Genomic DNA, 27,909 nt, shown 5'->3' with positions numbered 1-27,909 from the left:
AGTATTAGGGACAGAAGGGTCATTGCGTGAACTTTCACGTTTGCATCAAGGATATGTATTTTCTGTTTATATTGCGTATTAAAGAAATGAACAGGCGCCCACGTAATTTCACTTTCGACTGCCAAACAATTCCACGTTCGTGATACCGTAGAAATTGTATGGTCGAGAAATCGGATTATTTGGAATTCTCAATGATGATATTGGGTTTTTATTATGGACGAATTGTGTACAAACGCTGCAAAAAGTAACGAGCAATAAGTTTGTACCTCTTAAGTTATGAATAGAAGTTGTGTAATTCTTTGTGGAATTGCGTCACGGATAATCATGATTTTGTCATAGTTAGCGTATTATTATGTTATTAAACTCAAACGAATTCTATCAATGGTACTTATTTACGGTATAAAGATTAGTATTAATATTTTTGCTGTGAATTTCCGGTCCATTTTCAAAAGAAAATGACATGAATATTTTTTATACATTATAATAGATATTTTTGAACTAGCTATGAGCAATATCATTCCAATTCCAATTCGAATACTTGGACATATTATATACGCTATTTCTTAATTAATTGAAGTGCTAAAATAAAATAAACATTTTTGAAATAGCTATCGAAAATATTATTCCAAGTTCAATACAAATATTTACATATCATATACACTAGTTAATGTTGAGGTGCTAAATTAAAATAAACGAATATATTATATTGTTGAAACATTTATTCATTTTTCTCTCAATAATTTAACTTATTGTAGAGCTATACATTAAAACAAATAAAGGAAGACGTACCATAAAGTAATATTATACAAACATCAACATGCGTCGTATTTACATAAATACATTTAAACGCAAGCATTGGTTTACAATTGCTTTATAATATAAATATACCAATATTACACTGGTTTGAGATGACCACAATACTAGCAAATAATGAACATTATATACTGTTTATAACGTAACCACTACAAGTCCAAATTTAAAATCCGCCGTCCTAACTTTCCATTTCCAAATTTTAAATTTCAAATAAGGAATCACGTGAAGTCATCATGTAGTCACACATCCTCAAACTTGTGAATTTTATGATTCCAAATTTAAAAATAGGAAAAGCGCTACCATTATTATCTCGTTTCGTTAAAGCATATGCCATGTGAATTGTGATCACTATGTCCGCTCTAAGCGCTTAAAACATTTCCATAAACGGTTCAATGATGTCAATAAATATCAAAATGTTTCATTTATATCACAATATAATCGTAGGTAATTATGGAATGCTTTAATTTAATGTTTAGAACTTATCATTACGTTTTTATTTTTAATTTAAATAACGTCGATTTCGTATAACAAAAAAGAAATCATTATTATACAATTTGTTAACATAAACAAAACAATGAACAAAACTAAAGCCTTCGCGACTGCAGTGGAAGACTGAACAAACGCAACAAACTACGTAAGTATGGCAAGTAAATATTTAAATATATTATTAATAATAATTTAAACTAAACGTTTGGAATGATTTTCCTATACTACATCTATTTACATAGTAACAGAAACAAGTAGGGCCGCGTTCATAAACGAGTGCAAGTGAGTTTTAATGTCAGTCATTTAAAAAGGTTAGTTGCTAGACAAGATGTTGTACAAATTATAGAATTGTATAGAAATGTTCGCAACTCATACGCTTACACTCCTGTATAAAAGCGGTCCACATAAGCCCTAACAAAATATTTACAATGAATAACTTACAAATCGTTGTACATTACAATTTTGACAGCATATTTTCATCGCTACACTAATAAACCCATTAGCTCTTATAATGAGATGGGCAGCCAAATTTGACGAGAAATTTGGCATAAACTGCTCTTATATCCTGCAAAACTTTCACGAATCTAAAATCACAATTTAAATGAAGCTATAACTTAAGTTACATAAACAATATTAAAATCAAACACGCTTCATGACCATACATTTCGTTTTGTACTAGACAGGTAATGAGCAAAGCGATATTAAACTTATTATATAATTTGCGAAATCCGGTAAAAATAAGATTGATCCAGTCATTGTATAAGACATATAAAATTTCTAAAACGAATGGAATACAAATTTCGAATAATCAAGTTTATGTAATAATGATACATAGATAATTGAAGTCCATTGACTAAAAATAAACATTTCGCATTCCAAGATCAATCCTACGAGTATTCCAGATGTAACCAAATGATAGTGCATGGCAATTCAGTCCTTATCACCGACGAACCTATAGGTGTCGGGAGGCGGTTCCGGCATGCAGTATCCGTGGTATGTGCGGATGTCTTCTGAAGCGTAGGTGACTCCTGCGAGGACCCCAGGCTCTGTATGGTGCCTGGGACACGTGTGTTCCCTGGGACATTGGCAGATCGTGTTGGCGTTTACCTCGTCGATTTGCTCGTGTCGTCTCCTCGCGCTGAAGAGTTTGCAGGGCTCTTTTCTTGAGCAACGGAGCCTCTGTAACAATACAAGTTAAAATTAGATTTATTTTTCAGGGAGTAAATACAGAAAAAAATTTTTTTTCGTTGTGTTGATCTTAATTCGACTGAGCGAGGAATTGAGTGTAGTTTATGGAGCATTCTTTAATTAGTTAATTATTAATAATTATAATATGGACTTTTTATCTTGGAACAAATTTAACTAATACTTGTTGGCTAAAATATTCTTGGATAAGTCCCCATTGTTAATAGAGCTTTTTATTAATTTTATTACAATTTAAATATTTTTTCATAATGACAAATAATTATTTCCATGGTGCAATTAAAAGCAAAAAATCATAAAAAATTAAATGAAAGCTTTACAATGAAACCTAGCGCCACCAAGCGGCAACACAACAAACTATCTCAACTCACACTCTGCGGAGAGCACGCGAACTGGTACTGGTTTCCCTGCTCGCCGCTAGGTGTCACGTACGGCAGTTTCTTCAGCAGATACGTGACCGACAGCTTGGGGCAGTGACAGTTGACGATCTGCTGTGTCGCGTTACTGTCAGGGAACGTGTATATGACCCACGCGGCGTCCTTGAAGTAGCGGCATTTGGGCAAACGTTTGACTGGCTCGCATGTCTTGTACAGGGTTGTCTTGTCTGCCAGTGTGTGGTTGTCGTCCGTGCTTAGTTCGCTGCAAAGATAGGTTATTAAAATATGTAGACGAACATTTACTTGCAGTAATAATAAATGGGCTTTGCAAAATTGTTAGGTTCATTAATGTATGAATAATGGTTTGTTTGTTTTAATATACACGGTGTAATTTAATTCATTGTTTTCCTAAAACATACGTACTCAGTAAGTGAGATAAAACATTTCTGTAGCATTTAGAAAGCAAAATAAAAATAAAAGATTACACCAATCAGTGCTGTCAGACTTTTTCCGATTTAGACTTTACTGCAGATCGCCATTTATTTGCTTTTTTCGTATTTCTTAAAGTTAATTTATTGTATGTAATCGACTAAGTAAATAGGTATCGTGAAAACAATTAATTAAATTCTACCCTGTTTATTTTGGTGTTACATTCTTAAAAGTACAGTCGTTTCAAATACGTAAATTATATTTACCTAGAACACGGTCTGTGCCCCAAACACCGGCATTTCTTCTCTATCCACGGCTGCGCGGCGTCGTATAAGTCAACTTTGCTGCAAACTTGCCGAGGTCTGCAATCAGGCAGATCCTCCTCAGAACCCTGAAAATAAAGAGAAAAAAATTTAGAACCGTATTTAAATAATTTGACATTATAACTAAAAGATTGATTGAGAAAGGTTGACCACTCACACAGATTATAAGCTCTTCTCAAATTTATTTAACTCATCAAAACAGGTTTAATTTGAATAAAACGTATTTCTCATAACAGTCTGCATATCAGTAGCTATGCAACATAATTCACAACACAGTCATTAACTATGTATTCAAAACAATACAACATAACATCGTGTAGAAATTCGACAGGAAACATTTAAAGGACTTAAGAATAAATGATTATAAAACGTGTGCCTCGCATTACAATAACGTGTGCGTCCCATGACCGACCGCGCAAATAGAACGTCGGACAGGTGTTGCATTTACAATGCAAGCGAAATTCGCATGCAACACGTTCCGAATTCAAAACTCATCGCGCTCAGCCGAATTCGCATTACAGGAATTCAAAAGTCGAAGGAATTAATCAAAAGAATAATCGCGTGGGAACATCGTAAGGTGTTCACAATTAGATCGCACCTGCTGTCCGAACGGCGAAATAACGTCCGAAAGATGTTAATCATATATCTAAACCCAACAATGCAGGAACATGTGCGCTCTGGATCCATTCATTATTTTTTTTGTGTTCAAAAGGACCATCGGTACTTCCTACCGGAAGTCATTCGGCAACCTGTTGACTGTGGGAACGTTTTTTCTGCGCACACACGTCGCAGGGCCGCTACCGGTTCTTGTTGACTATAATTAAACCATCACCGTATGTTATCATGACATATCTACACATAAGTTAATTCGTTTCGTTTAAATCGACATGTGTTATGGAACGATTATGTTTTTCCGTCGAACTTTGATTTCCTGTGTTAAAATAAGAGGAACAAACAATTCAGATAATTATTTTTGTTTCCTCCTCCGGAGTAGAGATGTTGGCCGTTTAGCGTCTCCGGTCAAACAAACTCGTACCGGGTTCCGGTATTTTCGAACTTTGTACAACCCTATTGACGCATGGGTGTGAAAAAAAATTGATGTTTTTTCGTTGTTCCGGATATACTTCCCGTTTGTTGTGTATTGCGATAGATTTCGCGGAAACGATCTCGGATCTTCCAAGCGGCGGATACAGCCCTTTGTGTGCCAAACAAAAAGCGCACAACGCAGAAACACAATGTATGGGTTGTTGACTTATTTCGTGAAGAAGCTTTATTTAACGGAGTCCCATTGACGCGCTGAATGTTAATGCTCTGTTGTAAGAAAATTACATTTCGTATTGTGACCACTATGAATACTTAATAAGGTGTGCAAAAAAATGACAATAATAGTTCATTGTCGCAATATTAATCTTCTGTATGTTAATAACTTTTTTCCGAAAACGGTTGGTGCATATTTCAAATTCCAATGTATATCTCCTACACAGGGAATATATAACTAACTCGAAAGTATTTTATTAAAAAATTTATATTCCGAAATTTATTTATATTTTGAAAGCATATTATGAACAGCAGTATTTCTTACATAGATTATTAATAGTCGTAATATTTGAATTAAAGTGGGTAAACAACGAAATAAAATCTCCATCCATAGGCATACGTTAAAATCTATTACCTCAATATCGCGTGTCCGTAATATCTGAATTAACAATCAAGACCGGGCATTTGTTGTACCGGCGACGGCCGTCGGATATTGTTTCAAGATCTTTTGGAAACGATACATCTGATACTGTCCCGGGGGCGACAGATTTAATGAGCCATATGGGATGCTGTGTTGTAAAGGGCGTTGTGGTGTAAGACGGCAGGTTTTGAGTTCGATTTTTATACGGGCACATTATGTTTAAAGTCTAAGTACTGAAGACTATAGAGCTAGAAATCACAGATTTGCCATTTTTTGTATACATTTCGTTATGATTTTAAAAACTTAAAGCCCAAATTAATGAATCTATCAATAACTTTACCTCACTCTGCCCCATATAGTATTTTGATATCTGAACTATAAATTAGAGGTAAGATCCACCTCAAATGATTTTCAAATCTTATATCACTCATTTTGGCAATTTCGCTCGTATCTCTCAAGTCCCTGCGCACGGCCGGTGAGGAGTGTCCGTGGGGAGCGGAGGGACATCCGGTCCATCGGACAGGTGGCTCCGCTCGCGCCGCAGCCGCGCCCACTCTAATGAAATAATTTGTTGGACGCTGCGACCTTCCACAACCTTCTCCTTGACTCTATCCTTGTCGCTCGCTCGATAGAATCATAGTTCTATCTCTCTCGTGTATGTGGTGGTTGTACATAGAAAGCCTGCTCCGTTTTGATATAAGTCGGTTTAGATGGTTGAGATTTAAATTCTTTTTAATTAATTTTTTTGTGAATTGAAAATACACAGAAATACATCGCATATTTTTTTAAATTACTACCGGTGTTAAACTCTGCTTCCTATATCTACAAAATTTAAGTATATTTTAATTTAGAAACATAACTACGTTACTATGCTGATTATTTTAAATAACCAGTTTGCGGCCTTTGCAATTAATAACCTAAGGATAAATTATGGAATTCAATTAAAATATTTAAAGAACATAACTCATTTATTGTAAACTGATACATATCTTGTCGAGAGAATGTCGCGGATGCTGCGTACTTATCTTATCTCAATAAATATCTACAAGATCATTTAGTTGTTATTTGCATAATTAATTGAGGATAAATATTATAATCTATTTGACTAATATCTTTATTATTCAAAAAGATGCCTATAGCGTCATTCATAAATCCATGTTGGCCAGAAGTAAATCTAACACGAAATGGATAAATCTGTTATGGTATTCCAATAATATATTTAATTCAATGTTTTTGCATCTAAATCTCTGAGAATGTAAAAAAAATTACACTAAGTTTAATAATACAATGTAAAATAATAATTTCAAGATATGTATACCTTACATACCTTCACCATTTTTATTTGCGTAAAATTAAGTAAATCCTGTATTATTTTATTTTTGTTAAGAAATTTGAAATTTTGAATTTGTTTAGCTACTTATAGACTTACAAATTTTGTCAAACTGTAATCGTTTAAATTTCTCTCCTATATTCTTAAATATAATATATTTTCTAACATACTAAAATATTCTAAAATGAATAATCCTGATCTCATTTCCCCTAAAATAATTGATACTAATAACATCCCGTTCCTAATTGCACGTATAAAATTCGGGTGCTGTGCCGCGGGCGGCGGACGGTGCGCGGCGGATGCCTCGTCCGATACCAGGGAACACAGGTAGCCGACAAATTACTAATCCGAGTAATTACACCCACCAGTCACTCGATTATTTATTATGTACGCAATTAGTTGCCGGAGATAAGTTTAGTATTTTTTTACTTACCCCGTGTTGAGAAACTTCGCTGTAACTTGTACGGACTAGGTATTGGTTACATTGATGTACTGAAGAATTAATAAAATATTTAAGGTTATCTATGTTAATAAAAATGGGATTATATCTTGATACGATATAATCCCATTTTTACGACTTAATTCTCTTTTGATCCACATAAATCATTCCAGCATTATGGTGTTTTATCCTCTTTCAGTATTATTACGAATAAAACAAAATATGTGTCCAAGCCGAAGTATACCAATAATTACTTCAAAAATAAACGGGCTATATTAAAATATAAAAATAAATGACCATGAAAGCTGCAAAGTCTCCGAAACGTCGGGAGAAAAGTAAAATATTAAAACCGCGATAAAATTCGTAAAATAGTTTAATTTAAATGACCAGCCATCATTTAATAAACAAATTATTGACCCCCTCCGCTCCGAATCTTCCACAGATTTCTTGCCAGTCTCAATGCTAGAATTCATGAACTTAGCACCAAAAATCGACTTTTACTAATACTAAACCTGTCGGAGTTAAACATAAGAGACAATTGCATTTTTTTTATCATACCAAAGTGACCACTGATTGAAAGCTATTTTATCGCCTAGTGTACACACGCCTTTATAAATTAATGTCAAATATTTCCTCAATATAGACTCAGATCCGTGGTGTTGCCACAAGACCCAGTTCCGTCGGCCCTCGGTAATTGTCGGTACTTAGATAACTGACCGTAATCTTATAGTCGAGCGGTGAGTGAAGCGTTCAATGACTGTGAAGGCCGCAGTTCGATTACATTGCATATCGTATACATAAAATATATATTTAAAAGTAATCGTACTAATATTAGTTGCGACGTAATGAACACAATTACAGAACCTAAATGTTGTATCAGAAACCTGTACATACAAATCGACCTAAACCAATAAAAATAATATTTACTGTTATTGAGCAATATAAAAAAGTGTGAAAAGGTGCCTATAAGCAATCTTAGATAATCCAAATATGTTTGTAATACCTTTTCAATTAAATTTACCATATAAGTAAATTTTACGATCAATTAAAATAAAGGCATATCTAAAACACACATCAACCGTGCAATATAATATTTTTTTATAACTATTCATAAATCATCCTATTGAATTAGTTTTATCGTTGCGTTCAAGTTTGAAATGTAGCATATTCAGGGAATGCCCAAGAAAATCTAATTCTCCAAATAAAATTTTGGGACCATCCGACGCACATCCGCTCGCGCTGTAGACTAGAATGTCATCATCTCTCAGTGTAATATTGAAAGCCATGGTATTCTTGTTAAATATTTAAAATCCAGTCTGCCTGCAACATACGTAGGTAGTATTTTATAGTCGTCGTGCCCTTATACGTCGCGTTATACATTCGCGTACAAAAGACATCAACGCTCCGCATCGGAAGTGTTCAGTCGAAAGCAGTTGGTCTGCGCACGCGCCTCCGCTAATTGACATGCCTAATATGGCAATGCTTAGATTGTAATATTGTGTATTCAATGAGGTTTCGTTACGAAACAGCTTGCATGGGTTGTTGAGATTGTCAACATTTTATTATGTGACATACATATGTAGGTTTGGCTTGTTTTTAAAGGAGTTGCATTGCGTAACATTATATTTATATGCTTATGTAAAATTTATGGAATCTGGAATTTGAGCCTGATATGACGTAGGCTCTTTCCCATCACAGCATGGGACGGAACACACAGGCGAAAAGTGGGTGCCCTAGTTGCACCTCTGCTTACCCATTCTGGGATAAAGGCGTGATGTGTGTGTGATTGTACATTGATTCCTGTAATGTCCTTCTGCATAAATTAAAAATATTTTTTAATTTGATCTGTCATGAAATATTTATTTGATCAAATACATACATAATATGATATTATATGATTAAACATCCTACTGTCAAGACCTGCAGTCACACACCACTATTAAAATATGTCCCGAACTCTGTACTAACATTAAGCAAAGATGGTGCGGAGCTTCCTTGACGAGGCGCGGCTCGCATCCGCGCTGCACAATGAACACAAATAGGTGTCCCCCATTGTGGGCATGCATCCGGAGTCCCATTCATCGCGCACGTGGCCCGTTGGGATGGGGACGGATGCCGGTTCGATTCTCGACCGTGTTCCGGCTCAAGTGATGTTTCGATGTGTATGAGTTGTGTATGTTTAAAGATAATGTTAAAGGTTACTGCGCAATGGATGATCACACGAATATATTTTTTATATAAAATAAATAGTACTTTGGTTTAACGGTGCGTGAGGAAATTAATCCAAAAGTATTTGGGTTTGTTGGCGATAGTCTAGTTGAGAATGGAACGGACTACCGAGATGAATGTCCGTAGATTCAAAACCCAAGGGCATGCGCCTCTGACTTTTCTAAAGTTATTTTTGAATAATCATTGTTTGCTTTAACGGTGAAAGAAAACTTCGTAAGGAAATGCCTAAGAAGTTCTCTATAGGATTTTTGAGGGTATGTGAAGCTTGCCAATCCGCACTAGGCCAGCGTAGTGGTAGACTAAGACCTAATTCCCCACAGCAGCATAGGAGGCCTGTGGCCAGCAGTGGGGCAGTTATAATATATTATGGAGCAGTTATAATATAATATTCTTTACTAACGTTTCTTTTTTTTATAATCAAGAACACTACAGTACAAATTTAAGGTATAAATCTCGGCGAATTCTTATACATCTTATAAGCTCAAGAATGTTTTATGTAAAATAAAAATTTCCTTACACAAGTCTCATTGATCTTATAATATTCTCTCCAAATTCATACCATATTCACTATGACAGATTCAAAAATAGGGGAAGACATCAAAGTTCGTCTAAAAAATGACAGTCGATCAATGTTAATTTTTTTTGTACGGTTAGCGAAAAAAAGTTGAGTAGTATTTAGTGTTTTTGTCCCGGCACAGGTGCAGCGCCCAATCCTTCCCCGGCACCACTTTATCGTACTCTTTTTATTCTATAATTATCTAAAGCTGCGTGCAGACTAGACAAATTACAAATAGTTTATTCCGCTTTTTCAAGCAGATTATTATGTGATTCTAATTAAGGAAATATATTGCCGAATAACAAATATTTAACGACCCTGAAAATAATACAGTAACATGTATAAAAGCTATTAACTGAGATAAAAAATCCCACATTTATACATCTAATATTATTCTATGTATAAGGCTGAAACGATTAATTAATTTAAATGGAAAATCTTAGCCAACGCTATGGCTGTGCAACAGTCCGCAGGAAACTATCCGTGGGTTTGACAGGAAACTATGATTAACGCATTCACTCAGCACGGTAGCCGTTTTCCGATTAAATAATCGTTTACGAAGGAAATCGTAGACTTAGAACTTAGCGGGCGTTATGAAATCTAGAAATTTCTGTTATTATGTGTTCACCATGGCTGTGTGCCAGAGACAGTCTTAAATGAAATTGTGATAGGAAACTAATATTTTGTAAATTATATTTCAGATTATTAGATTCTAATCATCATCAGCGATAGGAAGCCAACTCCTGAACATAGGCATTTCCAAAACATTTCCAGATGGACCTGTCAAAATCGGTTGGTCAGGATGTTCATAGAGATATTTGGCTGGTATATTTTTATACTACTGAATAAAGTAACTAAAGATGTCATGTAATACCGCTTTCCAGAGTGTAGCTTCTTTATTCAAAAAGATAAAAACGCTATCGTCTGAGAGAGAAATGGGCGAAATTGGCACTTATTATTATATCATTTTTCGGTGACAACGTTCGCTACAATCCTACATCCGCTAAACTTATTATTTTCCTCATTAATTTTCTCGTATTTGTTAGGGTAAAGGAACCTACTACCGATCGTAGAGAAACCTCAATGCAAAAGAACTTAATGAATTTTACTATCAATCTATATAATTTTAATCCCATTGCAAGTAATTTTCTTGTATTTGTTAGGGTAAAGGAACCTACGACTGGTCGTAAAGAGACCTCAATGCAAAAAAACCTAATGTATTTTACTATTAGTCTATAACATTTTAATCCCATTGCAAGTAATTTTCTTGTATTTGTTAGGGTACAGGAACCTCCTACCGATCGTAGAGAAACCTCAATGCAAATGAACTTAATGAATTTTACTATTTGTCTATATCATTTTAATCCCATTGCGAGTAATTTTTGTTGTATTTGTCAGGGTAAAGGATCCTATTACCGATCCTAGAGAAACCTCAATGCAAAAAACTGAATGAATTTTACTATTTATCTACATTTTAATCGTCATCGTGCCCTCGCCTTTATTAGGAACGTTTGCCTCGTCGCGACCGAATCCCTGTCAAGGTCATTTTTTACGTTCACTTTTCTTTGTTGACGCGTGTCTTAGTGTCACGCTTTTTGTCCGCACCATCCGTAGCGAAGCGTAAATTATCTCATTATTTCTATTGATTTTATTGTCTAAATCCATTCGACGAAAAGATTATTGTTGTCATCTGAAAATGTGTTTTAATCTGAAAATAGATAGTATGTTGATGAAATGAAAGGCGAATTTAGATACTTAGAGATAAATAATTTTAAGAAATGCTAATGATTTGTTCTTTGCGACCATAACGTACTAATCTGACCTTCAAATCCAAATACAATAATGATTCTTGACAGCAGAAATACACATTGTGTTGGTACCTGCCTAGACAAAATCTCGCTTGCATTAATGCGATTTAAAAAAAATACGCTATTGTAGTATAATAATTATAATTGCATGACTACCAACGTTGGTTTGTATTATGTAAAATTTAGTGATTCTAGCATTTTCTGAAGTTTTCAAAATGCATATTCGTGGTATAATATAATCTACAGTATATATAACACAAAATCTATCATTTAAAATTAAACTCTAACCCCCTTATTCATAAACGTTTTTTATCTAAGGACGGAGTAAAGCTGTGATAACAAGCCTGTTTCTCAGTGCCCAACGACACTGAGAAATAGACATAGGGCCGTTGTGATTGGTTATTATTGTTGTATTTCAATATTAGCCAATCACAACGGCCCTACGTCTACGCACTGCGAAGACTGCCATGCCGTCAGCACTGAGAAACAGACTTGTTATCACAGCCTTACTCGGTCGTTAGATAAAAAACGTCTATGAATAAGGGGGTAAGTCCACAGCAGTCAATCAAAAAAAAAATGCCAATTGGCACAATTTCCCACATGTTTCATTCTACTCTACATTTGTCGTAATCAGTGCATTCTTGCGCCGTGGGTGTCGACGCTGCTCCCGTTACATCCGCCGACACGCCGACGCATCCGATCTCATGACCTTCCTATCGGATATTAATAGTATCCGAGCGATTGTAGTGCGCTACGTGTGATTTGGTCTTGTTTTTTGTTATTAGTATTGCTGATGTTGATAATTAAATCCGGAATATTTTAATAGATTATTTAGACATGACAGTGACGAGAGAATGTGTGATTGGTCACTGCGCAATGCTTAATCTTAATGCCTCTTGGTAAATTCACTGACTCTACAATGATCTTTAAATTTGTAGACAGTGCTCCTAATGCTGCTTACTGATAGCATTAGACAAAGCAGTGGAACAAACTCAAACGTAATCCCACATATGATAGATCTACATAGTTAAATCGTTATTTGAGTACGAAGAAATGCAATCGTATTTAGATTACAATAATACATGTTCCAAGAAAATGCATATTCAAATATCAGCCACCCCTTCTGCTTCTCGTCTCGTTTTATTTTAAGATGCACTGATATGAAGGATGCGCCTGTTTTCGATCACTCCGACGCACGGAACGTTTTAAACGAAATAAATTTGGTTGGATTAAGTGCTATTATTAGTTCTCTATTGAGCTATTTAGATATTCTGTAGATTGGCGCGGTTTCATGTATGTGCTCTACAGTAATAGCATGGATTCATTTATCATATGCCTTGCGCTTGCACACATGTATTGTGTTATTATATTTATGCATGAACAATTTTATCTGCAGTTTTCATCGTAAGATTCAGGCGAAATATAAAGACGCGAAATTAACTTTAAATACTGTTAAAATAGAGTGCGTAATCTCAAACCCGTTCACACTTTATGTAAGACAGGATGCGTACAGCTTTTGGCTGATAATTAACGTCCAGTGGACAGGCCGGGCCCTGCCCTGATGCGGGACGAGTGGGCGAAGATTTACGTAACCCGCTTACAGATATTACAGTGTTCGTTTACACACACCATAACATCTTTATCTAAAATACTAATAGGTGAATTATGTTAATATAACATTTGCATAATATTAAAACTTTACAGTTAATGAAACGAGATAATAAAAGCCTAAACTCGGCTCTGCAAACTCGTCGGGTATCCGTTTCATATAAATATAAACAATTTATTAATTAAATGGCGCCAGACGAAACAATGCGTTTAATTCCTTTTGTTTTTTGCAACGTGAAAGGAACATCCGTATGGATTTTTGTCATTCTTTTGTTTGTTAAATTTATATATCATGTTGGACTGGTTTACGTAATATTTATAATGCTTTCACGCGACTCTGTCTGTATGCTAGCGTATAGATTAATAGGATAAAAATATTTTCTGTATTATTATGTACTTACGCACTTTCGAAGTCCTTGCTCATTACGGTTATGCTGGAATTCATTTAAACAAAAAAAGAAAATATTTTTAATTTAATTTAAAAACTATAAATTTATTGTCCCGAAATGAAAGCAGACTGAAAAACTCAGAACACAAAAAATATAATTAAAAATACACCAATATTATTAACATATCCGAGAAATGATAAACGAACTTTAAATCCTTTAGAATTTTATTGTTTTAATATTCATACATACATTTATAACAAACATAAACATAAATTATATCAAGGACATTTACGAATAAAGCTTATTATGCGAAGGTATTACATTTGGCGCCACCGGATGACGTCGAAGAATTCCGCGTGTGATGGGGATATTAATATCAAACTTTTGATTTTGTATGCGTTGAGGTTGCAGACTTATGTAGGACATGGTGTTGGTCTGTATTACAACTATTAGTTGTTATACAATCATATAACACATTGTTAATAATATAAGGTGCATTTTCTTCTTCACTAATTCAATGTCTCATACATGAAATGATTTTTTGAAAGTAACTAGTTTGATAATTCGTGCGTTATATTAGTTAGTTTTCGGTTTTCCTGTAATATATTAGCTTGAGATTAGTGATATTTATTAGCATCTTATTACGCTAATACCCATGATTGTGATCTTTGAATCTTTGTCTAGTTTTGGATACAGTCTTTATCTTTGAGTGCAAGTATTTTTTTAAATTAGTATTTCACTTTACTCAATAAATTAAAGAAAAAGGAAAAAATACAGTAGTGTGGAAATTATAAATCTAACGGCGATGCAAGAAATAAAACTAAGCCTTACCACTTAAACGGGTCTGGCTAGATAATCTTCAGAATGCCTTGATTACATCTACGTTTAATCGTTTTTATACACGTTACCGGTAAATATTTACCTGCATTTTTTTCTACTAGCGTCATGTAAACTGTTATATTGTACATTTATATAATGGATAAAATATTTAGCGCTTATAATTTTCTGCTTGGTGCTTGTTAGATAATTGAGAAAAGGATATTTTTTATTAAGTTTCTGGATTTATCCGCTTCCCAAAAATAGTGTTCATAAATGTTTTAACTTATCACTATGTATCTTCCTGTCATTAGATCTATAGGTACGTAAAGGTGTCCTAAAAGGAGCCTATGGAATTAAAAAAAAAAATATGCATCCTCACACCTATATACTATCTTTTTATAATATATAAATATTTTTCTGAAGAAGGCTTATTCCATTTTTGAAAATATATTTTTTTTTATATAAATTTTATCTAACCAGTATTAACTACCTAAGCCTATTACGTAATACGGAAATGAATCCATTGTATTAGAGAATTAGTTTAGTGCACAAAACAGGGCGCGTCGAACCGAGGCCAACGTGTAATAATATTTTAATAATGATTGATGTTACTGTGCAATATTCGTGAACGTAGTCGATAACGGCCTCACTTATCTGTTTGTACGCTGCCTGTGTAAACAGAAGGAGGTGTATCGATATAGGAATGGTGATTTGGGTTAAGTTCAACATTTCTACGTGCGTACTCTAGTGTAAAGTTTAAATAATATAGTAGAGATATTTTTGTGATTTTTCACTAACGACTAAGTATGAGTTCTGTTTATTAAACAGATATAAAAAATAAGAATGTGAGTACATATAAATAGGAATGGTTCGGAAGATGTTTATAAGAAGTAAATGCAAAAACTGCTTAATGGATTTGGAATTTGGCACAGAGATAGATTATGTCCGGAATTAAAACTTGGGCTACTTTTTATCTCGGAATATACAATGATATTATTATCTTTCACGCATACAAACCAGTGAATAACACCTATTTAAGCTCTGTTTCACAATGTTTTTCGCCGACGTATAAGACAGTGGATATTGAATGCACTGAAATTAAACTAATTTTCGGATTCTATCGCGGTGTTCGTATTTTATTTTCTCCCGACGTTTCGAAGACTTTGCAGCCTTCATGGTCACGGGGGGGACAGTCCCCCAATGTCTAACATTCGCGTAAACATAAGAAATCATTATTGAATGCACTCTTCTGTTTACCATTTATTTGTGAGATTGACTTTTGTATTTGTTCGCCTTATATTGAACAATTAGCGTTTGCTCAAACATCGTGATGTGTTATAACATGTCACTATTACTCCTTCATACTTAGACGTATCCATGCTAGGGATGATAATGCCACTTGATAATACCTATGCTCACAAATATAAATTATAGCCGCCTCAACACGGAATTGATTTAATATGTGATTAATTCTCGAAAGATTTATTTCGGAACGGTGACATTTATGATTATAGATAATATTGACATTTTTAGGTACCTATAGAAATCTGTCTGAGCTACTAAGCGTAGCATGGTTGAGTTTGTGGTCTTGCAATTGTCAGGTAGAAGTGTCAGCTGTCAAGTATGACAGCTGACGTTTTTAAAAAGAGGCAACCCTCCTCTCCCCTGTGCCCCTCGAGGCCCTTTTTGTTGGATTTGCACATTGTTGTCCGTGGACGATAATATGTATAAAATATAAACCTAAAAATTATTAAGTCTATTATTTATAAAAATAACCGAGATACAACATGGCGCAGTCGGTAGGATACTACACTAAGCAGCTGTTTGCAAGCGTTCAGGTATACAGAGCATTATAGCCAGTCTAATAAACGTTATTAGACTTACCATCTAATGTAGTGTGAATGAGTATACTTTAGTACTTTGTGGTCTAGTCCTGACTGCTGTTCTATAAAAACGACTTGCACATAATTAATCAGGTACATAACACGTTCCTTTCAAAAATATTCCCACTTCAATACGCGAAACAAAACATATGTTTTACAATAGTAACAAATATGATTGTTTTTGTTCATGATGCGATCGTCGTGTGTAACAATTGAGTCGCGTGCAAATTTAGGTCAATAAAATATGACACCAGATACACATCGTTTGTAATTGGTGTATCGCACGCGAACTTCGTGCCTTAGATTAGCAGTTGATGGTACCAGTCGTGTGTTGATACTTGCGTCTAAGGGTTTGTAGAATATTTCTAGTTGATGATTACCATCAAGAATTAAGTAAGTATAATTTGCTGTTATTCCTTTAATGTCCAATAGTGAGGAGTAGAGTTAAGGAATAATATAAATTGAGTATTTGAATCGTTAGTATATCAATAAACATACGCAAGCACTAAGTCCAATGAAATTAAAAAATCCTAAGTTGTTTTGTACTGTTTCGTAATCTGAAAAAGACAACATAAATGATTACTTATAATATTACCAGCCCTATGTTATATACTGACCCACTTCTCCACTACTACTAACTAGTGCTACTAATGAGAGGGATTAGGACTAAAGAGTCCACCACGCTGGCTTAGTGCGGATTGGCAGACTCCACATACCCTAAAAATTCTTATAGAGAACTTCTCAGGTGTACAGGTTTCCTCGTCATGTTTTCCTTCTTCGTTAAATCAAGTAATAATTCACAAAGAATACACATATAACTCAGAAAAGTCAGAGATGTGTGGTTTGGGTTTTGAACTTGTAGAGAACATGCAAGATATTTATCTCAGCAATCCCTTCCATTCCCAACAAGGCTGAATTACTTATCAAAACAAATTCTAGATCTCCCTTACTTTACGATCCTTTAGCACATAGAGCATTATTTAAACAATTACCGTAATGAGTTACATCTTATATTCCTAATCACTCCAACTCTTGAACATGGTATGTAACAAACCAATACAATGTAACACGAGCGGTCGCCTATCAAAAACAATCGGAAACCGCCACTCGTCCAGCAGTAATGAAAACACCGAACCATACCCACATCGATTCAAACAACCAATTGCATCGGTTAACACTGAAATTGCAACCGTCATTATTCTATTTGACACGCTCGCGACTTTGTCGTACGAAATAAACGGTCCGAGATTTCCTCGTGGGGTTACAGTGTTCGAGATTATATCGAGTGGACGATGAGTGGTTTCAAATTGAATCCGTAATTTTAAGTGGAACTGTATAATATTTATGTATATGTTGTTAAATTAAAATGAGGTATAAGTCTTCCGGGTTTGGCTTTTATCCTTTATAATATTTTGTCCTTTATAAGATTTGTCTAAAACTAGCTTTTGGCCGCAGCTTCGCTCGCATACAAGAATCCTAATGAAAGTTTTAAAGTAAATTGCATCTATATCTTAAAACCTCGATAACTTCATTTTACGATATATTTTTTATTCCTATATTGTTTTCCCAATTATCCCTGTTACCTGTGAAAACTTTATGAAAATCCGTTCAGTATTTTCGGAGATATGCGCTATCAAACAGAAAAACATACAGATTGAAAGGAATTCTAAAAATCACTGATATGCATTATAATACTATAAATTTAGTGATTTTCATTCTTTTTATTACTTTTCTTTCCATGTACAAACATACAGAGTTTCGCTCTTTTATTATATTATGTATAGGCGTTAACGTCTACGTTTTGCCTTGGAAAAGGTCGCTTCAAGGTTGTTTTGAATTCTTACGTTTTCGAAATAATATAAATATCATTAGGCACTCTTTATCTAAACTGAAATACTATTACCAAACATTAATTCCTAGATATAATCTGTATTATTGCCTAGTGTTGCGTGAATGCCTAAGGATAGGTATATCAAAAGGTGTTTTTATAATTTAAAACATGCCCAATTGATGTGACGCTTATCTGGAAAAGCTTTTAATGTTGAATTTATTTTTACTTTATACAGTAAATTTGATTTATTTTTAAATTCATATTACAAAGCGTCGACTTGTTACCAGCACCAAATATTTAGAAGTTTACAAGGGTAATAGAATATTATTTGACTGTTTAAGTGGAGTAGCGTATTGCGAATTAAAAACCTGAAATTAAACGAAATCGATTTTTAATAATGCTTGCTAGGGCTAAAGAATATTATTTTACTACTTAAGTGGTTTAATCGTATTGCGAATTAAAAATCTGAAATCAAACTAAATCGATTTTTAGTAATGCTTGCTAGAGCTAGAATCTGAAATCAAACAACATGTACTTTTCATAATGCTTCTAAAAAATGTTCGCGGAGTAACGATTTTTTTTTTAATACTCTAAAAATGCAAAACATAACTAAATAAAAATGTAATGAACAAGTGCAGTATATAGCTGTAATTTAACTTTCACGAAGACTTGAAATAGTATACGTACAGTCGCACACAATAATCGCAGTACTGAAAAATCTATATGAATAATATTATTTTTTAAATAACAAAACCTCTTAATGCTCGTATATCTGTCAAACGTAAGCCCGACCATAAAAAGAAATATAAATAAACGACAAGATAACTTAAAGTTCTCCACGAGACGAACGATCGAAAAGACGGTTACCGTTACGAATGAGCTTAAAGGCAGTAACATAAAAAAGGTATTTTTTTTTCATCTCACAAACCAAATAGCACACACGGAGCGGTACCGTCGCCCGGGCCGTAAGTCATCGAAACTGTCAAGATAAGAATGAGTGAATGGACACCTGCCGCTACCCGTGTTACGCGTGCGCCTACGCACCCGTTGTTATAATTCCATATTTAAAAAATAACATCACAATACGCGATTTCAATCTTAATACCATGGTAACTAAGTTCATATTACCATAAACAGTTTGTTTGTAACAAACGATTATCGAACGAACGCAATTACGATCCTAGGTTACACTGATTATCTTCTCGAATCGACTTTAAAATTAGATATAATAATGATTATCGTTGTTTTTAAAATATGACTGACAAGACTTGACATCCGGAACTGCTTTTATTTTTATTGGTTAACGTAATTGCGTGTTGTGATGAAGTTTCGTCGGTCGGAGAAAGGACACGTATGTTTTTTTTAATATCTTTACACGCTTTCCTGTTTAATTTCTGGAAAGGTATTAGTCATTGATTCGGTTCGGGTTTAGTTAATACGATCCACATTCTTGCGCTATTTGTCAGTTTTAATTGGGCTAATTGTTGGGCGGAACCCTTCGTGGAAGCTCCTATATTGTGCCTCTGTGTGTCATGCTTGCGAGGTATCAATAATGTCGGATTACCTTATATTAATCACTATTCAAAATTACCATCGAAGAAACATTAATAAGATGGCCTAATATTATCAGAAATGTTTAAGGTAAACTCTCAAGGAAAATAGCATGTATATTGAAACTATAACAATTTAAAAAAGATTGTGCAAGATTCATGAACTTGCTGTAGACGTTGACAGAACGATGTTTTCGTGACGGACATCACGATTTAACATTTATATATTTAACACTATGGCATATAATTCGAATTAATTATCTGCCAGTGTTTACAATGTTGTATCTACTAATGACGTAATACGTCCATTCATTGAGATAAGTTTTGGCGCCACAAATACTCACGGCCGGTATAAAACATGAATTAATTAACCAAACTTCAATATTTCATTCATACATATTCAATTGCAAGTGATAAACAACGAAGGTTAACCGCCAATGGTTACAAAATATTTTATTTTAAAACACGTTCGTTCCGTCGCCCTGGAACCGTTAAATTGCGAATGCAACAAAAAACACAAGAGCACGAAAGTAGTGGATTTCTTGCATTCGCGTAGCAAAAACCAGTACTGAACTCACCCCGGTCTGGTACAGAATCTTGAGGCCGCTCTTCGGCGGCGCCGTGGTACGCCTGTGCGGGAGCAACGGCAGTTTGTCCGGTCTCCTGAAGTGGATCTCCGCGGACGGTCTGAAGGCCTCCAACGGCGTCCTGATCACGCCGCGTACTCCGCACAAAACGCATGCCAACAGCAAAGGGGTTAACACTTGCATGTTCGCACTGTGTAACTGCACTGGCTGCCTTGACAGTTATCGCACGGGAGGGTTGAGCGGAGTCGGTCCCGAGGTTCGCGTGCGGGTCGGGGTCGCGTGCGAAGTGTCGCGTCGTGAGGTCGGGCAAGCTCGGACTGGCAGCGGGCGCGCCGAAGCAGGTACGACTTAGCCTACGCGCCCGGTATAACCACCTCTGAGCGCGACCGCACCGTCTTGATTCTTTGAAGGCTTCTTTCACGCGAATTATGAATCGGGGAAATGTTATACGGCTCTATAAATAAACCTGGATGTTGTTCGACCACATTCTCGTAAATTACTCGGAGTGATTTAAAGCCGCGTGGTGCGGTAACATTATTTGATAGTCTAAGAAATAAATATATTTTCTAATATTTAACATTTAAAATTATACAATGCGTTAAGACAATAATATGTTATCTAAATTAATATATGATTACTTATATTTTTAAGGCAATTTTACTGACTCCTTAAAGTAAGTATTTTCGATATAAATTCTATAGTTTAAAAGAACATTTCACACACATTAATCCGTTTACCGTATGAAATCTCTTAGGTCGACACTGCCCCGTTAAACCCACGCACGTACGTAATCGTTTAAAACAACTTTCAATTGACATTCGAAAAAATTCAAACTTTAACTACACTAAACGTCTACAAATCGCGATAATTAAATACCATAAAACGTGTATTATATGTTAATTCTCACGAACACCACGAAGTTATGTAACAATTGCCAAGTGTTTCGGAATATACTTGAAAGTATCAAGACTTGTCGGGTTAACTTCCTACCGCCGATGTTTTTTTACACAATCTTGTTGGTTGTAAGGATACGTTCACTTGGAATTAAATATATTAATAAATTTTATTTTTATTGATGAATGAAAATTGGTTTATAGGTATTTAAAGAAATAAATGTGCGTTTTAGTGTCATTGGTAACGTGTAAATTCCCTGTTTATTTTATTTAACGACAAAGTTTTCGTTATTTTTTATCGGCGTAATATATAAGATATGGTTTGAAAGGTGTGTTCGCTTCCCAGATGTGTCTGACTCGATTTGTCCTGGATTAAAACCGTTCAATAAGATAGACATTAGAGCCACAAATTATTAAAAATAATCAAATATCTTCTGTAAGCGTACGCGTATAAAAAAAATGTGATATAAAAAGACGGAAAGATTAATGACTAGATAGAATATACGGATGAAATACTTTAATTTCTGATTTAGGTGTAAACTACGTTAAAAACTAAGTAAGAAAGAAGCAACCAAATAAAGAAATATATAAAAGAAAAAGTAAAATTTTCAAAATCATATACTCAACACGTTTATGCAATTATTAAAAATATTTACCTACTAAACTAGAATCGCAATGTAAAAAATGTCTAATATGAGAAATATGATGCGAGGTAAACACACCCAGTATTGGCACTCCATTAATTTATAGGTATCTTATACTTTAAGCTATAAATTTGCCAATATGGAAACCGTTACCGATTTTACTTCACTAAAACTGTCATTAGTTTTAAACTCCTATATTTTTTTAGTATTAGTCATTATGGTAAATAAAACTAAGTTACGTATTATAGATTGGTAGGCGTGTGCCAACATTGGGTAAGTATACCCTATATCAATTAACAAGCTATAGTTACTACTTCGTACGTGTAATACGAAGCCGAACTGTTCGTATTACTACACCGCTTGCTGTTTGCCGGCATGCGTAACGATACGAAGACCTCACGTACGCCATTAATTATTGCAAATAAGCATGAATATTTGACAATACACGAACAATAACCATTTTATATTTTCAAGTACTTCATTGTCATTCATAAAACAATTATCCGTATGAATGAATGACTAAGGAAGCGATAATCCCACCATTATCCGCACATAATGGGGGGTTGGTTACATTCCCGTAACAACCACTCAACAGACAAACCGCTCCACTCCATCAATTGTCTCAAAAACAAAACAACGCTTTCAAGTATTCGTAGAACAGGATTTCCAAGTGTTCAAAGATTCCATTGTTAATGTAACGCGACCTTATATCGCCCGTCTCGCTCGCTCCCATTCACTGTCCTCGCGGCATGAATGAACCGCTTCTTATGAATGGACAGTCGCTATAGTACTATACGTACCTACCTGTGTTACTATGTTTATATCATATATACACGACTATCGGGAAATGTACGTGTATACTGTGGCACGTGGTAAGTCGCCTTTTTATGCGGTATACGTAATAAATGGCTCGCTCGGGGCCGTACGTTGCCTTTAAAATATAATGGTGTATTTACATTTAAAAAGCTCGACGACGTTGATTATGATTTATCGACGGCGGGTCTCATCCCCGTGGCGCTTGCCGTGTTTTTCCTGTGTACAAGGAATGCGGAATTCGTAGAAACATATGTGTGTGTTTATACTGTTTATTACATGTTACGGTTAGCAGCTAATGGGGAAAGTTTGTTAGGAAGTGAAGCTCTACTTTGTACCTTCGTATCACTTAACTTAAATTATATATTTTTTCCCGAGGTTGGGGACTTATATTCTGTCTGTAAGTCTAAAAACACAAATAAGGCACAAATCTTACTAAAAAATCACAAATTAAAGTCAAAATACGGGTCATTAATATATTTTTGGACAATAATTAAAAATTTGTCCCAAACATAATCATTAAATGAGTTAAAAATAATAATGATTCAAGTACATAAATCCACATTCCGTATCTAAAAATAAATTGACACGTTTGACATGAATGCGTTTAACACCGCGTCACTAAAGGGGTCAGACGTGACGTCAAAAGGGTGGTTCCATCAAAATACATTAACCTCGTGGGCGAAACTCTGTGTGATACTTTGATGACTGCAACATTGGGTAACAAACTGTTGGTAAATTAGCGTTTATTTATGGAGGCTACCTCATTTAAACTTAATGACTATTCGGCATTAAAATAATACAATTCAGCCAACAAAGTATTGATTGCATGCCGTAAATTGTAACATTAATTATGAGTTAAAATTGCTACGATCATTCCTAAAAAATTCATGATTATGCAAATAATTTTATATTGCGATTGCACGATCGGTGAATCCTTATCATTTTCATTCATTCGTAACGATATTCCGGACCAAAACATCCGGAAATAAATCGGCATTAAGTAAATTTTTATTTACATTATAAAAAACTGCCGCAATTATTCAGGGCCCAACTCGTTTTTTACGTTTTAAAGTAAATTTAATTATCCAATAAGCGTTTTAAAAGGGACGTTTAAGAGCCAGTCTTTTGACAATAAATAAAAAGTTTATGGTCCCGAGGAATTACGGATAAGGATGTTGCGTTCCCGAAGACTGTGGACCGAGATGTTCTTAGATAAAGGCACTTGAAGCACAAGTGCGTGTAGACAATGGGACCCACTTCACAATTTTGAGTGGTCATCCTTTTTTGCGCCGTAAATCTGAGCGAGAGGTAGTTGGCACGCGCACTCGATGCCACGTCGAATCTCTTTGTTTCAGGATGTTTCCTTGTAATAAGGTTTTGTTCTTTACTCAGAATGGAGATCCGGTTAGTGTAAAGATTTTTTTCTTTTGACGCTATCGATAGATAACAATGTTGCACGTGCTATTTTTTCTTTTTTTTCTATTAACAAAATACCATTTTGTATGAATGAATATATGATGTATGAAGTAAAGAAAAGATGTATTCTATTTGTTTTATATTATAGAATTTTTCATTTCATATGATGTTAATGTAACAAACAATTAATACTTTGTATATAGATTATGTTTTTTGAAATAAATTATATTCTGTTTGGAAAGAAAATATTTTTGGATGTATGGCAAGTTGACTTTTTTTTTCTACATTAAGTATTTACACATCGCCTTTTATACGCAACATATTATCCTGATTTATAACATATAAATCCATCTTATATTGCATCGCATTACACAACAACCAACCACCAATATTACCAAAATCCAAAATCGGCTCACGTTTACCGCCTGAATAAGAACCTGTTTTTTTGCTAAAGCTTCGTCCGTTAAACCGCAGAACATCCCACAAAAATAAACTGAGTTTAATGTAAAAAATGTATAGCGGCTTACTTTTAAAATAATATCCATTCTATAATGTTTTTGATAAAATCTATTAGCTTAAATCATAACCAATTTTTTTTTTATAATCCGCACAAATTAGGCGAAAGTTTAGAATTTTAAACAGCCGAAGAGAGCGTGAAGTCGTGATGCGTGCAGCCAAATTTAACTTTAGCTGTCATCCCTATCTTGATGTGAGAGCGTGACACGACAAACTCGCCCTTACTATAAATTGTTAATTTTTGACGCGACCAAAGTCGTAAACTTTAGTGAAATATAATAGCCTCTTAACGTTCGGACCCAGCCGAGGGATTTTTAAACGAAGGCGGAACAAAAATGATATTTAATCACCACGCCTACTGCTGTTGATTGCAGCCCGAAATTTTATGAACAAATCCAAACCGCACCCGCTCACGAGAAATGCGTACAAAAAGTCTTGTTTCATTTCGCCTCAGTTAAGTGCTTTTTGATCTTTATACGCTTGTGATATTACAGTTTTAGTTGCCATTTTCGTTACTTTACGACGTTGTTATACAGCGAGCGATTTAATACGATATACATTGCTTTGCATTTAAGGGTCCCTTTAAACAAACAAACCAAATTGAAGTAAGGAGTGAAATAACTACTCTTCACTTAGAAGACAACTTATTTAATTCACGATACAAGAACAGTTTTGCATTTTAAAAACTTTTGTTATAATGATTTAAAAGTTAGTAATTTAATTATTGTTGACTGCCTCGGTGGCGTAGTTGTATTACAGTATGACTGGTGTGCGCTGAGGTTCGATCATCGAGTGATATTGGGCTTTTCTACTCAATATCAGCCCAGAGTCTGGAATTTTAGCTAGATGTGGCGATAGGCTCTCCCCCTATCATGGGACGGAATATACATAGCGGAAAATGGGTCCACTTGTCGGGCATCTGCCTAAACCTTCAGGAAAAGAAGCGTGAGTGTGTAAAAAGTGTTCTCAATTTACCTAATAGAAAACTACTTCATTCCGCAATTAAATTGCAACTTGTTAGTCCATATTCATAGATAACGAAGATTCATGGTAGGGGCTCGGAACACGCAAAATGATAATGCGAACACACAATCGCAACTAACTCGACTTATTTGCGCCGACTCTTGCGAGTTGTAACTGTGTGTCGGAAACAACAGTAAAACTTTAACTAAACCGTTGTAATAGTTAAACACACGCGATACAAACCACTATCGGCTATCTAGAGTGGCTTAACAAGTGTTATTGTTATTTCCAACATTTATAATTACACACTTTAACGTCAACCTTCGGAGGAAAGTAGATTAAAGTTATAATTCTTGGATTTTATGACGTATAAAATTATTTATAATAACTCTAATAAGTAAAGCAAAAAAGTATAATTAAAATTATACTGTTATAAATTTACTTTTATGGCTTATTGATTTATTTTTTTTGAGTATGAAATTTTCATTAACAAAATTATGGTATAGTAATTTTATTTTATCAGAGAAATGCACATAGGATTCTGGACCTTAATGCTTAACAATTTCTAATCAATTCCTTGTTAACATTCCACGCGGTATGTCAGATTTCCTCGCCGAGTAATTGGTCCGTGAATAGGTAGTAACAGACAACAACTTCGCATTTATATTAGTAAGGATTACACGAGTTTCCGCATAGTACGAAAATAGACTGATAATAAGGTCTTTCAATTTTCTAAGTAAGGTTACACGTGGATTGGGAGCAATGCTTCCTATTTAAGAAGTGGGTCATTTTGAGTTTATTAAATAAGTAACCTTTATATAACTGGAATAACGTTTAATATCGCTTGTAGTTATGAAGGGGTAGGCAGTTGTTATTCTAAAGCAGGAATTTTATATGTCTTTTTCGAATCGAAAAACAAGTTTTGATTGCCTAACTAGGAATCGTAATTACACATAATTAAGTAATTTTCAATGACCAATGTGATGAAATATCATAATATTTACCAAGTTTTTTGTTACTTAGTGCAGATTTAAGATGTTGGATTTAATAGAATTCACGATTAAACGCAAATCTATTTTTAATGAATCGTAAATTTTCTTCAATTTACACATTGAAAAGCTGGTGGGGTGACCTTTTCTATGTAACACAATAAAATAATGAATATAGTTATTATTTCATTTGGTCATAGCAATTAGGTACCTTTGTAGAAGTTGGTCGAATAGCGCGTGTTCCACAAAAGGGATCAGCCTTGAGACTAGATCAGTAATACCAATAACAAAACTAATATAAAACGCAAATTTGTAAGGTTGTACAGAGTTTTTTGAGATTACGGAATCTGTTATAATTTTTTTTTTCATATATAAAGGAAGGTTGTATATTTTACATATGATTTTGTAAATTATTCTATATGTAAAAGAAAATAGTACACAAAATTTATAATTTCTGTAAAAACTGCATTAAAATTTGTTAGGAAATGAATTTTCATATATTGCAACGTGTAGGAGTGAGTGTATAGTGGGGTTATCGCTTTATTTCGAATGCTACTTATTGCGCCTTGTTTCTGGTTTCTTAACATTTACCCCTTCTACCAAAATTCAAAGTTAATTATTGATTTTTTGCATTTAATCGAGTCTTACAATTTATATGACGTAAATATTTTGATAAATAAATAACAAAAAGGTGTCAAATACGCTATTATTGTGTTAATATTATGAAGCCGGAAACGCTATCGTATTTCGTTTACGAGCAACAGAAAATTACAACATCGGTATTGTGAAATGTCTTCAATGCATATCGTGCATACGATATTTGAACAGCAAGTTAAATGTATATTGAGGATTGAAAGGCTAATTGGCCTAAACGACATTTTTTCGACACTAAGTTTCATACATATATTTAAAATCAACACTTTTTTTGTATGTTTTTTTTAAATTAGTTAAAAAAAAAATTGAAAAAAATGTCGCCTAAGTCAATTAGCTTTTCAACCGTCGATGTTACGTCCTTTAAATCGTCCACACGTCACGATTTGCCAATTCACTACAACCACTAACACGTGCTTATTTAACGTGATTTTAACTCGCCGTTGTTTTGATATTGTTTTAAGTCAAACTATTTGAAAGCGAAACCACTGGTTGGTTTGATAACTGAAGAATGTATATCGATTAGTCCCAACATCTATAACTTGTCTCAAAGTCATGAATGTGTCAAATGAGCGCTTGAAATTCAGGTTACGACTCATTTACTTTATGGAAGTAACGGCTCAAAAAAACACACTATAATAAAAGCCATAAGAGTCGCTACAACACAATCATATCTTAAATAA

The 27,909-nt window shown here is 34.4% G+C and overlaps 2 protein-coding genes across 2 annotated transcripts in view; one reads left to right on the top strand and one right to left on the bottom strand.

Moving 5' to 3' along the window:
* LOC115446317 (elongation factor-like GTPase 1) overlaps window positions 1-27,909 on the top strand; it is a 131,937-nt gene that overhangs the window by 87,802 nt on the left and 16,226 nt on the right.
* LOC115446336 (protein giant-lens) lies at window positions 802-20,685 on the bottom strand. The gene is made up of 4 exons (XM_030172949.2): window positions 20,330-20,685; window positions 3,575-3,699; window positions 2,874-3,141; window positions 802-2,478 (listed from the first exon to the last, which is right to left on the bottom strand). The coding sequence occupies exons 1-4, from the start codon at window positions 20,519-20,521 to the stop codon at window positions 2,230-2,232; spliced, it is 834 nt and encodes a 277-aa protein (XP_030028809.1). The 5' UTR covers window positions 20,522-20,685; the 3' UTR covers window positions 802-2,229.

Source organism: Manduca sexta, chromosome 8 (genome assembly GCF_014839805.1).
Source record: "Manduca sexta isolate Smith_Timp_Sample1 chromosome 8, JHU_Msex_v1.0, whole genome shotgun sequence".
In the NCBI taxonomy this organism is placed as follows: Eukaryota; Metazoa; Arthropoda; class Insecta; order Lepidoptera; family Sphingidae; genus Manduca; species Manduca sexta.
The sequence above is the reverse complement of the archived record's forward strand: the minus strand, read 5'-3'. Positions and strand labels throughout refer to the sequence as shown.